Source organism: Fusarium oxysporum, chromosome 3 (assembly GCF_000149955.1).
Source record: "Fusarium oxysporum f. sp. lycopersici 4287 chromosome 3, whole genome shotgun sequence".
Classification (NCBI taxonomy): domain Eukaryota; kingdom Fungi; phylum Ascomycota; class Sordariomycetes; order Hypocreales; family Nectriaceae; genus Fusarium; species Fusarium oxysporum.
The window spans coordinates 3,971,374-3,984,865 of NC_030988.1; the positions used below are offsets into that span (position 1 = coordinate 3,971,374).

The window sequence follows — 13,492 nt, forward strand, 5'->3', positions numbered from 1 at the left end:
CCCTCCAGTGCTCCTGTAAGTTCAGCATTAAAGACCTCGGCAGGTCCAAGACGGCCCGAGCCGTCGCAGATGGAGAGGTGCTGCTGGTGAATGGCGAAGCCATAGCTGGCTGCTCCCTCGATGATAGAGACTGGTTGCGGTTCAAAAGTAGTATAGGGGGGGTTATTTTTAGTGCGACGCATACTTATACACGTTAGCTAGTTACCATTAAAACTAATCCTTCTTCGGCCCTCGAACATTAGCAGCAGCTACAAAATGCCCCCAAGTAATCAACTCCCGACTACAGTCGTCTTGATGGATAATACAATTAATGAGCGTTGGACCATCAGTATGCGCAACGGCTCGTTCCAAACCATTCGAAAGTTCCTCAGAAGTGCGAGCTTCAAGACCAAGCGCGATCTTTCCTTCATCCTCACAACTAAACGCCTCGACTAAATGACCATAATCCCAGTTCTGAACTCGATTATATAGTCCATCGTGAATTTCCACCTCGATAGTGTAGCCTCGGTTATTCATGAGGAGTATAATGATAGGCACTCTGTATCTTACCATTTGAGATACTTCCTGGGCTGTCATCTGGAAGGCACCGTCTCCAACCATGACGATAATCTGTCGTTGCGGCCTTGCAAGGGTGTAACCGAATGATGCGGGAATAGACCATCCAGGATGGCCCCATTGCATTTCAATCTCAAATTCAGCTCCAAATGGAAGACTCAACTTCAGTCCGTTAAACCATGAGTCACCAGTGTCCGCAAACACCGTAGTATCAGGGTTAAGTGACAGCAGGGCTTGCGTTTGTCGAGCAATCTCCTTTCTCGTTAACTTCTCAGGACCACGTGAGGGTTTTCCCAGAGATGGATCAGGACGTAACCTGTTATACTCAATCATGGTAGTATCATTCCAGCCAACTGTCGCAGCTAGTCTCGACAGAAAGTCGTGCATTTCAATAAGGCTGCAGTAGAGCTTGGAAGCCACTGTTATATTGTTCATATCAACAACAAGCTGCGGGACACTTGGTAAAGCTGTCCAACCAACAGTGCTGTAGTCGGTGAAGACAGTGCCAATGCAAATAAGCAGATCAGCCCAATTTACGATAGCGTCAGCCGCTAGGGTGCTGACCTGACCCCAAAACATGCCAGCAAACTGTGCATGATCTTCAGGAAATGAGCCCTTGGCAGCTGGTTGGATGACGACAGCACATCCGATCGCCTCTGCCAATTGAAGGAGAGCATCCTGAGCTTTGGCCCTACGTACCAGGGGCCCAACAAGGATAATGCACCTGTGTTTGGTACCAATAAGCTCGCACGATTTGGATACAGCAACATCGAGTGCGTGTTGGTTGCATGGAGCTGATGTAAGAAGCGAGGTTATAGGTCCAGGACGAAGACAGGTCTCGCCCGCAAGGTTAACTGGAACCTCTATGTAAACAGGTTTCGTTTGTGTGAGGGCAGCTCGGATAGCTGTATCGATAATCCCAGGAGCGTTCAATGCCTGACGCACACGAGCCGCGAAACAAGTGATCTTTCTGGCCATCTCAAGCTGATATGTCGTGTCATATTCACTAAGAGTGTGATGGAGTAGGTGTTGGCCCACATCGTTGGTATTAGGCGCTCCACTAACAAGGATAAGAGGAAGTCTCTCAGCGTAGGCACTGCCGATTCCATTGAAGGTAGAGAAAGCGCCGACGCTGTACGTCACGATACAGACACCAATGCCATTCGCGCGAGCATAGCCTTCAGCGGCGAGAGAGCAGTTGAGCTCATTCGTGCAGCCTATTTCAGTCAGGGACGGATGAGCCTCAAGCTTGTCGCGGAGAATTAGGTTGTAGTCCCCTGGGACAATGAAATGATGACGGATTCCGATCTGGACAAGCCTCTCAGCAAGATAATCACCCACGGTGAAGGGCGACATGGCGACGGAAATGGGGATTCCTGTATACTGGTGGCACGAATATATCGGCCTTGTACAAAAATGAGGAAAGCAGCCAAGGTAGTCTTGAATTGCTGGTCCTTGACATCGAGTTGTCTAAATATTCGACCATATGTACTGCAGCGGGGGATTGTCCACTAAATTTGCATGATTACAATGCATCGCGTAGTCATACCCTCTTCGATATCACCCTGTAATGGAGTCATAGAATGATCATTTGAGAAGATATGGAGGTGTTCTGGCTGGGAGATACTAGACGTGTATTCCCAGTGCCTTTGACGTCTTACTGGCTGCGAACTGGAGATTGCAAGCCTCTGATTACGTGCTAGTAGTTGTAACATACTAAGGTTCAAGCCACTATCGTAATCAGGCCACCATAACATGACCGGCAAATGAGCTGACCGGTTATGTCGTTATGGATGTCTACTCGGAAACTTCCCGGTATTGAAGCAGTAGTCCTTAGAGACAAGCGAAAGCCACTTAACATGCGTGGCGTCATGAACAACTTATATGTCCCAAGATTCACCAGGTCAAGTCGCATTCTCATAATGTATTGTCCACTGTACCTCCAGGTCGTAAAGTCTTGAGTTTACCCCACTTTTAGGATAACATGATGAGTTCCAACGACACTAATGTAAACTCAAAAAGGTTAGGGAAAGAGGAGATTCATGCTGTTGAGACAATGGAAAGATGACAGTATAGTGACACATCAAAGTCTCCCATCATAAATGGGGAAACTCAAGAATGAAAGACTGATTCACTCGTATCTGACGGTCTACGCAAATGTTTGTGCTCATAAAACAAGCCTCAACCCCCATTACATCTTTACTCTATAGGGCTTCTGCGTCACGTTCAAGCAATTATTCAATCATGAATGACGATTGGACTGCTGAACCTCTGGTTCTCAACTTTGAGCACCTGGCTCGAAGTGATGTCGGCCTAGTCGGCGGCAAGAATTCCTCCTTGGGCGAAATGGTTCGAGCCCTCGGACCCAAAGGGATTCCAGTGCCACCAGGCTTCGCGACATCCTCCTATGCCTACTGGCACTACGTCGATGCCAATAACATCCGCGGCAAAATCGATGAATTGGTCAATGAATGGCAGGCTGGTCAACAGACACTCGCCGAGGCAGGCCATGCCATACGTAGCTTGTTCCTACGTGGGACATGGCCAGCTGATACTGCAGAGGCCATTTTGTCAGCCTATCAAGACCTTTGTGATAAAGCTCAGGTTGATAATCTGAGTGTTGCAGTACGATCTAGCGCAACAGCTGAAGATCTTCCTGATGCGAGCTTCGCTGGACAGCAGGAGACGTACCTGAATATTCAAGGTAGAGAAGCACTGCTAGATGCCTGTCGACGATGCTACGCTTCACTCTTCACAGATCGAGCCATCAGCTATCGCCAAATCAAGGAGTTCAGCCATGCAAGCGTGGCTCTTTCCATTGGAGTACAACAAATGGTTCGCTCTGATATCGGTGGTTCGGGTGTCATGTTCTCTATAGATACCGAGAGCGGATTCGACAAAGTTGTTCTCATCAATGCTGCTTGGGGTCTTGGCGAGAACGTTGTTCAGGGCACGGTCAACCCGGATGAATACCAATCTTTCAAGCCTCTCTTGTCCAACAAGAATCTTTCACCAATTCTAAGCAAGAAACTTGGCGATAAGTCAATCAAAATGGTTTATGGGGATAAGTGCAGACCTACACGTAATGTCCCCACGTCCAGGGCTGAGCAAGCCGCTTATGTTCTCGAGGATGAAGAAATTCTCCAGCTGTCACGATGGGCATGTCTCATTGAAGAGCATTATGGTTGCCCGATGGATATGGAGTGGGCCAGGGATGGCTCTTCGGGAAAGCTTTTCATCGTCCAGGCCAGACCCGAGACTGTGCAGTCTCGTCGTGACACAGCTGCCTTTAAAACCTACAAGGTTGGTGAACGTGGCCATATATTGACCACTGGACTATCCATTGGTGATAAAGCAGTTGCTGGGCGTATCTGCCTGCTCAATACGGTCTCGGACATGGATAAGTTTATCGATGGATCTATTTTGGTCACCGAGGCTACAGATCCTGACTGGGTGCCTGTCATGAAGCGCGCCGCCGCTATCATCACCGACCAAGGTGGGCGTACTTCTCATGCCGCCATTGTCAGTCGCGAACTAGGTATTCCAGCAGTCGTGGGTACAGGAAATGCCACATACGTTCTGCACACCGGTCAGGATGTCACTGTATCGTGTGCAGAAGGTGATTCAGGTCTTGTCTATGATGGAATCTCGGAAATCACCACCCAGATGGTTTACATATCTGAACTCCCTTCGGTCCGAACAAAGATCATGCTGAATCTGGCCAACCCTGCAGCTGCATACCGCTGGTGGAGACTCCCAGTTGACGGCATCGGACTTGCTCGTATGGAATTTGTCGTCAGCAATTCTATCCAAGTCCATCCTATGGCTCTTATTCACTTCGAACATCTCAAGGATGGAGAAGCCAAGAGAGAAATTGGCAAGTTGACGGCAGGCTATGCCTCCAAGCCTGATTACTTTGTTGACAAGTTGGCATCCGGCCTTGCAACTCTTTGTTCCGCTGTCTACCCTAAACCAGTCATCATCAGGATGAGCGATTTCAAGACCAACGAGTATGCTCGTCTGATAGGTGGTGCTGAGTTTGAACTGAAAGAGGAGAATCCCATGATTGGATTCCGCGGGGCCTCGCGCTATTACTCACCTCGCTACAAAGAGGGGTTCGCTCTGGAATGCCGGGCTGTCAAGAGGGTACGAGAGGAAATAGGTCTCACCAATGCCATCGTCATGATACCCTTCTGCCGAACAATCAAAGAAGCCCGAAAGGTGCTAGACGTTATGGAGGAGAACGGTCTAAAGCGAGGAGAGAATGGTCTTAAGGTCTATGTCATGTGCGAGATTCCATCCAATGTCATTCTGGCCTCGAGCTTCACTGAACACTTTGACGGTTTTTCCATTGGGTCTAATGACCTGGCACAGCTTACGCTCGGAGTAGACCGGGACTCTGGAGAGTTGGCGAGTTTGTTCAACGAGCAGGATGAGGCTGTTAAGTGGATGATCGCCAGAGCTATTGAAGTGGCTCGTCGGGAGGGATGCAAGATTGGGCTTTGCGGTGAGGCACCGAGCAATCATCCTGAGTTTGCTAAGTTCTTGGTTGATGCGGGAATCGATTCCATCTCTGTTAGTCCGGATAGTTTTGTTCAGGTTATGAAACACGTGGTGGCTAGTGAACAGGGCTTGTAAATATGTACCATACACAACCCCCCTTTCGACAGCCCCACCCTTTCGTCAAGCAAAAAAAAAAAGAGGACCACCAAAAATGGACAACTTCACTTGTAAACAACTCGGCCAAAATGAGGGACATGTGCAAAATATCTCATCTCACAATAGCGAACAACTATCTCTATTGGAATTTAGGTCTTTCGATAAGCCGTCCTGACCGCGTGGTCCGTTGGTGGGGTACGGCTTCCTCTCTCACTTCAATGACCGAGCTAGCCTCTGATTCTGACTCTCGCTCGTCTGAACAGACAGATTCCACCACGACAGACTCATTTTGAGTCTCCCCTTGAGGTATGGCTTCTCCAACAGCTAAAGTCTCCCCGAGAGTCATAAAACGCCTGTTAGGATTCGGTACCGCCTTCCTCTTCTTCCCTCTCTTCAGCCGAGCCAATTCTTCCTCTAGGCTGGCAATCCTCTGCGTATGCGCCGCTACTGTCTGTTGTTGAGCCTCAAAGCCCTTGGCTATCACGTTGTACCGTCTCCGCGTCTTTGGTGTTTTGTTCAGCCCAAGATCTCGAATTTGACGGCTCGTCTGTGGTGTATCGTCCGAGCCAAGATACGGCCTAGGTTCAGGAGTCACTCTTGGGCCGCTGTTTGGCCTGTCTTGTTGGATTTCAGGGTGTCGCAGCGCTTTGGAACGCGAAATCGGCCAGTTGCCAGTGACCCTCCAGCCTGACAGTATGTTCTTCTTAGTCATTCCAACTCGGCGAGCCTTGGCGTAGGCCCTGATGAAATTGACCTTGTCCATCGGAGCGGAATCAGTCAACGAGGCCAACCTTTCCAGCTCTCGTCGATATGCAGCCTTTAACGCGTTGAAGACTCCATTGTCTAGTGGCTGGAGTCCATGAGAGCAGTGTGCTGGTAGATAGCAGCAATAAACGTTGTTCAAAAAGCACGTGGCCATCCATTCATCCTTCCACCACTCAGCACTGATCGTGAGATGGGGGAAATGGAGGACATACTGTTGCATGGCTTCCGTGACCATCTAAGATGATCAGTCTCGCGTCTGACTCGTCGGCAGGTGTAGTCTGGGGCAGATAAACTCTTTCAAGCCATTCAATGCCTATGTGGTCATCAGTCCACTTGTTTGGGCGAAGTTATGTAATACCAGTCTGCTATCTGCTTGAACTCGTCAAGGAACCATTGTTTCTGCAGTTCCTTCCCCTTGAAGATTATGCCAGGAACTAAAGCGCGGCCGTCAGCAGTGACAGCTTCGATGAATGAAGTCCAATTCCGAGTCTGTGGTCCCTTGAGGAAGGCCTTGCGCTTCGGGTCCGCGCTTCCAACAACTAAGCTATCTAGGCCTGAATGAAGAGAATTAGTCGGTCAAAATGCAAGCACCGACAAGTAATAGAGGTGAATACTTGCCGAAACCAGTCATAATACCGCCTTCATCAACGTTGACGGTGTTTTCAGGCTTGATCCAGCCATACTGGCCATCCCGGATATCAAAGTACCAATGAACCGCTCTAGGTGTGAAAGAGTCGAACCTTTTAGCTTCTTGACGTCTACCCATCTTGATCTTTAGGTCTGCGCGGCGATTGATAAACTTAATCACCCAGTTACGTCCTAAGTCGGGATGTTCGCCCTGCTGTCTCAGCAGGCCCATGACGCAAGCGCGGATCTGACTGTGGGACGGAGCATAGCCCAAAGACTCCTGACGGAGTATCCAGAAAGCGAGCCTATCTTCTTGGCTCTTGGACAAACGTCGGCGAGGCTGGATCTGGTCTTCAGCGGCCCCACGGCCGTTAAGTCTATCGATGAGGGTCGTTCGGGGCACTCCTCTTCTCTGGGCCGCTTGAGGGGGTGAAAAACCATGATCGGTAATGTCCAATATGGCCTCAGCCATATCGTCCTCTGTATATTCCCATTTAAGTCATGATTTAGGCATTTTTCTGCTGTTGTCGAGGGTAAAGATCAAAAATCACGAGAAAGAGTGGTGAGGAGGTTAGTGACCATATTGAAAATATTTCAATAGCATGACTTGCATATATCGCGTGCCCAGCACATCCTCAACAGGTCAAAATAATTATCTCCACTCATTTATATAATCAATAAAAGAAGCTTCTTTTAGGTAGCTATTTATTCTGGCCAAATTTCGTATAAGTGAAGTTGACGAATTTTGGTGGTGCTATTTTTTTTTTGCTTGACGAAAGGGTGGGGCTGTCGAAAGGGGGGTTGTGTATGGTATGTAATTAATGTTAGTGATATACATATTGTATTAATGGCTGATCAGTTTGACTGTTACTGCAGATATCTCATGAGCTGTGTAGATCTGTTGAGTCAACAAAGGGTACGAACTGTCAATGGCAACAGCTGCAAAGAAAATGGAAATCGCTATTAGTGGTGATTGTACACGACCACTACAAAAGGGAACACGGGTTCTTTTAATGGTCTGAAACTATCAATAGAATGGGTATCTCGCAGCCCAGCAGATCCTACTTTTCCGGAAGAGATTACTCTTCACTGGGAAAAGGCATGTGTCCCATTACTTGACATATAAAGATGAGCGTGTCTAATCATTATCGTGATGGATTTTGTCAGAATCATATAACCTATTACTGTAAACATTGTGAAAGTAAATATCACTATTACCAGTCTCGTTGTATCAACTCAACGCTTTCTTTCAATGGTTTCCCCAACGTCGTCACTGTAGCCTCTTCCTTATCATTCAAAGAGAGCGGGACTGAACTTAGAATTCCCTTTCTGCCAACAACAGCAGGCATGCTGAGACAACATCTATACTGCTTTTGAATGTGACTCACAGGGCACATCTAATGCTTGTCCAATATAACAGAACAGCACAAATCAGCGGCAACTGAAGCAATTCCGAAGGGGGCAGAGCCTTTACCCCGAATGGTACTTTGTGATCGATGCTTGCAGATTAGTTCGATCCTCGTGCGATCAAGACCACTCAACATTTGTACATCTGCAATCTGGACCGCGCCAATAGTTGCTGAAGACCAGGCTAATACTTGATCTTCTCCCTGACGGCCCATGACGAATGCATCTACAGCAGACAGTGATACCTATAGTGATGCTGCATCAGATATAATGAGATGTCGATTAGAGTCGTGGGCATTCACCGAAGCACGAGATGCAACCATCCCTCGAAGTCTGTAAGTGTCGAGAGTAGTACCTGTGCCGATAACTTGAGACGGAGGAAGTCTCGACATTTCTTTGGCGATCGAGGTTAGAAGGTCAACGGGATTCGCCACGACCAATAAGACCGTGTCAGGCCGGAAAGGCCTCATCGCCTCAATAACCTCGCGTATCATTGTAGTGTTTCGAGACGTATAGTCGACCATTGTCTCACCTTGGAAGAATCATGAGCTCATGACCGAAGCGTGTATATGAAAACTTACCTAACATGTGTTTCGATGCTGCGGTTATGACCACGAGATCACTCTGAGCTGCCTCGCGATACGTAGCTGGACGGACACGTGTACTGCTACCAGTGCTGTAGACGACATCGGAGAACTTCCATTGATGAATGGACTAGTCGATGTGACTCTTAGAGTGTGATCAGTGGCTCGCAGCATGCATATATCTGTTAATGCCGGCGCGGCTGAGGCATAGCGGATAGGGTACTTAGACTGGTCCTAGCTGAGGGCTTGAAGGATTCTTCGATAGGACATACGGCAACCGGCCTTCGAGTCGCCAACGAATTCGATTATTTCTTCGACCTAGTCTTTGTCAGTCCGTTAGTAAATAGGGATGGGAGGGTTAGGTCTTAGCCCAGGCGCCTGTTAGTGGGCTAGGCCAACCTGACGGGCGTCTAGGCGTAGTGGAAAGAGCAGGCATGACCTGCTGAACCTGCATTTAGGTTATCCTTAGCCGCCGATGTCTTATAGCTGAAGCCGGCAGTAAGAAGCATGCGTCCTAGGAGGCGTTGATCTGTGGATGAGCTGCCGCTAGATTACTTCTGTAATTGGAAGAAATATAAGACTTCTACCACACGGACCACTACCCCAAATATATAGAATAATGATTAAATATATGTGGCCCGCGTATGGGAGGAAGCAAATTGTAAAAGAAAAACCTCCTGTCGAGTACTTTGCAGACTTTGAACGACCCCTCAAAGATTCGATCTCTCTATATCTTTCGATCACTAGAACTCTAACACCTTCATAAATCGTCCCTCGCTAATGGAACCCCGCTATGGAAGGTCTTCAGGATCGCTGCGCCTGTCTGGAATGAATATGGATTTACATAACGGGCAGTCGACATGGTGTCTCTGGAACCAGAAGTCAATACAACCAGTATGGAAGACATGGTTACATTTCAATAGTCGGACATCCTCCTGGTCCCTCAGAACTTCGATGCATATTGCACTATACTGATATTAGTACGGGTAGGAAAATCCCTCCTTTCAAATTGGAACTCACCAGACTTCAACTGAACTAGGCTGCGTTACGGTCCACGTTGCCTGCTTTTTAGACCCCTTCACTATTCCGTATTTTTCTGATGGGCTTGCGTTGTTCAGGATCTGTATATGGACAGGATATCGTGATTTCACGATAAAGCTAGCTTTATTAACATGGATATGAATCGCAAAACTTTGAGAGATGTGCGTACAAAATAACAACTATCAATAATAGAGCAGCGATGCTGCTTATTGTTGGAAAATCCGGGGATCCCCCTTCCCTTCAGGATTCAGACTAACAGTCTGAAAGTCCTAGATTTAAAGTTTAAAGTCCTATATGAAATCATTTAGAGATATAAACCTGAGAAGAACTCTCATCTTAATAATAAAAAACCAAGTTGTATAAAATATACTTTCACCCAGCACTACTGCGCAATATAAACAATACTTATTACCCCAAGGAATGCTACAGGCGTACTCGAGGCGAAGGCATTGCGGTGACTGGCCGAATTACCTGGAGGAAGATAAGGCATGAATAATCGTTTGAAAGTGACTTCCTCTTGAAATTCGAGTAATTTTCAGGAGAATGTGGTGAAATATAAAGGCCATATTTCGCGTTGTTCCCTTATTGTATCTGAGGGACCAGTTATGGCTTCTATGATTTCTTGGACATATGATCGTAAGTTTCCGCCATAAACCACGCACGACGGCGAACTGAGCCACATCATAAACAAGTCAAAGGCCATAATGGAACCATGGCTCAGGCATTTGTTGGCGGCTTTTTGATTGCGTATAGGGTGAGTGTAGGTAGTAGTTAGTCGAAATATCAGTGGTCTGATACATTGTTCTAGCTTGTCTTGCCGCTTTTTCCCGACACCATGATTTTGGTGCTCATCCACACTAATGTTCAAATATAGTTCTCTTTGGCCTGACCACATCACCTGAGGTGAGGTCAGGTTCTTAATCATACGTGCAACATGCGGGGTTGGCCGAGACACAGAGGAGGCTAGTGGCAGCTACTACGAGTCCGATGACGCGATGACCGCCACCTTAGCGTCTAGAGATACAGGACCGCAGGTGAATGCAATTTAACGAACAGATCAATCCAGATCAACGGGTGGGCCTACGGGACATCTGTAACGGCCTCAGACCCAATCATGGAGAGATTACGTTCGCTACCGATAAGGAGCGGGTCTCAGCACTCCGGATTCAGAACAACAGAGGCCGCAAACAGAGGCGACCGCCCGAGGAGAGTATAGTACTCGTTCAGCTTAATCCAAGCAGTATTTATGCTTGCCCTGGTACTCGCACGCTCTTTGCCCTCCATACTGGCAATGTTACCCATGGAACGAGCATCGTTATGTAGATAGTCCTCTCGAGAACAGGGTTGAAAGCCACTCCACTCAATCCACTAGCAGCTCAAGTGGAGTGGGTAGATCATAATCCACTGAATATCTCAGTATAGTGGATCCACTGGAAGCTATCGTGGATTGGGTGGATTGGGTGGATTGGGTGGATTGGGTGGATTGGCAAGTGCCTCTATTCTTGATGCCATGATGGTGACGCTATTCCCGAAGCCTTTGCCCACGTAGGTCCCTTATTCCAACTTCCGAGTGAGACCTTATCCCCAACGGGCTCCCATCTCGTCTTGAACGCCCACCACCTGAGTGAGCCACTTTGTTGCCCATCCTTCAAGCTGTTGATCCGACATCTGAGCTAATTCGAGGTCGACTTTTTCTTCGTCTACCGAGATAAAGAAGGAATCTAATTCATGAATAATACCAGCCCTCAGCCATGAACGCAATACCTGGCACATCCCGATAATCTGGGCTTCAAGTTGGTAGCGCAGAGGGTTCACCATCCGACCTGCTGCTGAGAAAAGACGCTCACACTCAGCAGACATTGGTTGTATCGTGAGAAAATCAAGCGCCATTCGCGATAAGTTTGGATACTTGAATCGCTTCTCGTGCCAGTAAGCGAGAGGATCGTCGATGGAGCCATCACCACTTTCGCAGTGCGTAATCCAATGCAGGTATTCGTCTTCACCTGGCGTGAGGCCATCATGACTTGCTTCTGGCGCTGTGTAGCGGTTTCGTTTAAGGTATTCCTGAAACGGATTGTCCGAAGTCTTCCGCTGCTTGGGAACTGGCTCAACGACTGACGGCTCCTGTCCAGGCAACGTGGCCTCCCGATACTCAAAACGCCAGACATCGTGAACCATGTTTTTCGCCTCGTCAATCCACTCAGGGCGATCAGTCCAGTTGCGTTCAAACCATTTCCATCGGTATGCCGGATGGAGCGCCAGGCCAGTGTAGTAGATGGGCGTCTCGCTCAATATCTCATAGTACTCATTCAACTTCTGCCAGCCCAAATTGATGTTGATCCTGAAGTGTTCAGTATCAGGGAAGTCCTTCGCGATGTCCTTAAAACGTTCAAGTTGCTCGAGAAGAAATTCAAAGCCTTGAATAACGTCCCAAATATTGCCATATGACCCAGTCCACCCACGTTTCCGCTTGCGGATCTGGCCGTCGCCTTCTAGCATTTTAATCGTGGCTTCGTAGTAACTAAGTATTTGCGCAAATATTTCGACCACCTCCCAGTCCTTGTCGGATAGCTGGTTCTCTGGCTGGCAAATAAAGGGCAATGTGAGTGACTTCTTAGGACCGCCCCTCTTGGCCTTGTTCTGCTGTTCGAAGTCGATTCGATGGTGGGCAATGAGTCGTTCGATATAGTCGCGAAGTAGTAGAGCTCGTCGTATCATGTATACTGTGACAGCCATCTCGTATCGTTGTCCAAAATAACATCCAATGGCTTCCTGGCGTTGAGTTTTGGGTCAGATGACTTGTTAAAGGCTTCTTGTTGAATGTTGCGAAGCATGCCAGTCAACAAGTCAGATCTGTGGATAGCTACCACAAGATTGTGCAGTTTGCCTGCTGGCCCCTTCTTGCGCCAAATCAAATGTTCTGCTTCGGTAAGAGGCCCTACGCCTGATATCCGCCGCTCAAAAGCGTCAGCATCATGCCCAAATAGAATGGCTTTGGCGGAGAGGTTCAAGGTATGCCCAAAACAGCGCCCTCGCCTGCGGGCCCCAACGAAGCCGAGCTCTCCACCAATAATCTCCATGGCGGTATCATTGTTTTTCGCGTTGTCAAGCGTGAAATAGCCAATCTTGTCTTGGATCTGATACGATTCAATTACATCGAGGATTTCTGCGGCGATATTAGGCCCAGTGTGCCTGGCGCTAACTTCAGGGAGCCCAAGCGTAATCTTGCAAGGCATGTTGTTTTCATCCCTAAAGAAGCAACATGTGCCATATAGGGCGTATCGGTTTCCAGACCGCCAGCCGTCGAAGGAGATGTGGATAAGGCCAGGCGCCTTGCCCAAGACCTCTATCACCTTCTGCTTGTGTTGTTCAAACGCGGCAACGATCTTTTCTCGAACAGTTGTGTGGGTAATATTGGCTTTACGTGCCGAAACTGACGGGTTCAAATAATCGAAAATAGCATGGAGTTCTGCCTCCTCGGCAATTGAAAAGGAGTGATTCTTGGCCACGATCCAATCGATCAGAAGCCTCCGGAAGTGTTCCTTGTCGAAGCGTTTGATGAAGTCATTCGCAATCGCTTGTTCTCGGGGGTCGTGTAGATCGAGCTTCATGGATTCAGCGAGAGTCCGCTGCCCCGGAGGCTTTCTGCCCTTAGAATTCGCCTTCTTTTCAGCAGTTCCTTGGGTCATTCCAGGCGGAGCGCGGATCCCGTGGTCGTTGAACAGATGATTGTACGCGTTATGAATGCCATCAGCTTCGAAATGACGTGGATGTGGATTATTCTTGCGAATGCACGCTCGGCATATCCATCTGCGGGCGTCTTCCTTTTGGATGTCATATCCAAATTGCCAGGC

At 48.2% G+C, this 13,492-nt stretch overlaps 4 protein-coding genes across 4 annotated transcripts; 1 reads left to right on the plus strand and 3 right to left on the minus strand.

Annotated features, from left to right (window-relative positions):
* Nucleotides 1-213: 213 nt before the first annotated feature.
* FOXG_06796 (pyruvate decarboxylase) lies at nucleotides 214-1,911 on the minus strand (the record flags this gene model as incomplete). The annotated part of the gene is made up of 1 exon (XM_018385443.1): nucleotides 214-1,911. One exon carries the CDS (start codon nucleotides 1,909-1,911, stop codon nucleotides 214-216), a length of 1,698 nt encoding a protein of 565 aa, XP_018242802.1.
* An 888-nt stretch (nucleotides 1,912-2,799) lies between these two features.
* FOXG_06797 (phosphoenolpyruvate synthase) lies at nucleotides 2,800-5,193 on the plus strand (the record flags this gene model as incomplete). Its single annotated transcript, XM_018385444.1, has 1 exon — nucleotides 2,800-5,193. The coding sequence occupies one exon, from the start codon at nucleotides 2,800-2,802 to the stop codon at nucleotides 5,191-5,193; it is 2,394 nt and encodes a 797-aa protein (XP_018242803.1).
* Nucleotides 5,194-9,007: 3,814 nt separating this feature from the next.
* FOXG_19393 (uncharacterized protein) lies at nucleotides 9,008-9,106 on the minus strand (the record flags this gene model as incomplete). Its single annotated transcript, XM_018399606.1, has 1 exon — nucleotides 9,008-9,106. One exon carries the CDS (start codon nucleotides 9,104-9,106, stop codon nucleotides 9,008-9,010), a length of 99 nt encoding a protein of 32 aa, XP_018242804.1.
* A 1,684-nt stretch (nucleotides 9,107-10,790) lies between these two features.
* Nucleotides 10,791-10,940, minus strand: FOXG_19394 (uncharacterized protein; the record flags this gene model as incomplete). The annotated part of the gene is made up of 1 exon (XM_018399607.1): nucleotides 10,791-10,940. The coding sequence occupies one exon, from the start codon at nucleotides 10,938-10,940 to the stop codon at nucleotides 10,791-10,793; it is 150 nt and encodes a 49-aa protein (XP_018242805.1).
* Nucleotides 10,941-13,492: the final 2,552 nt, after the last annotated feature.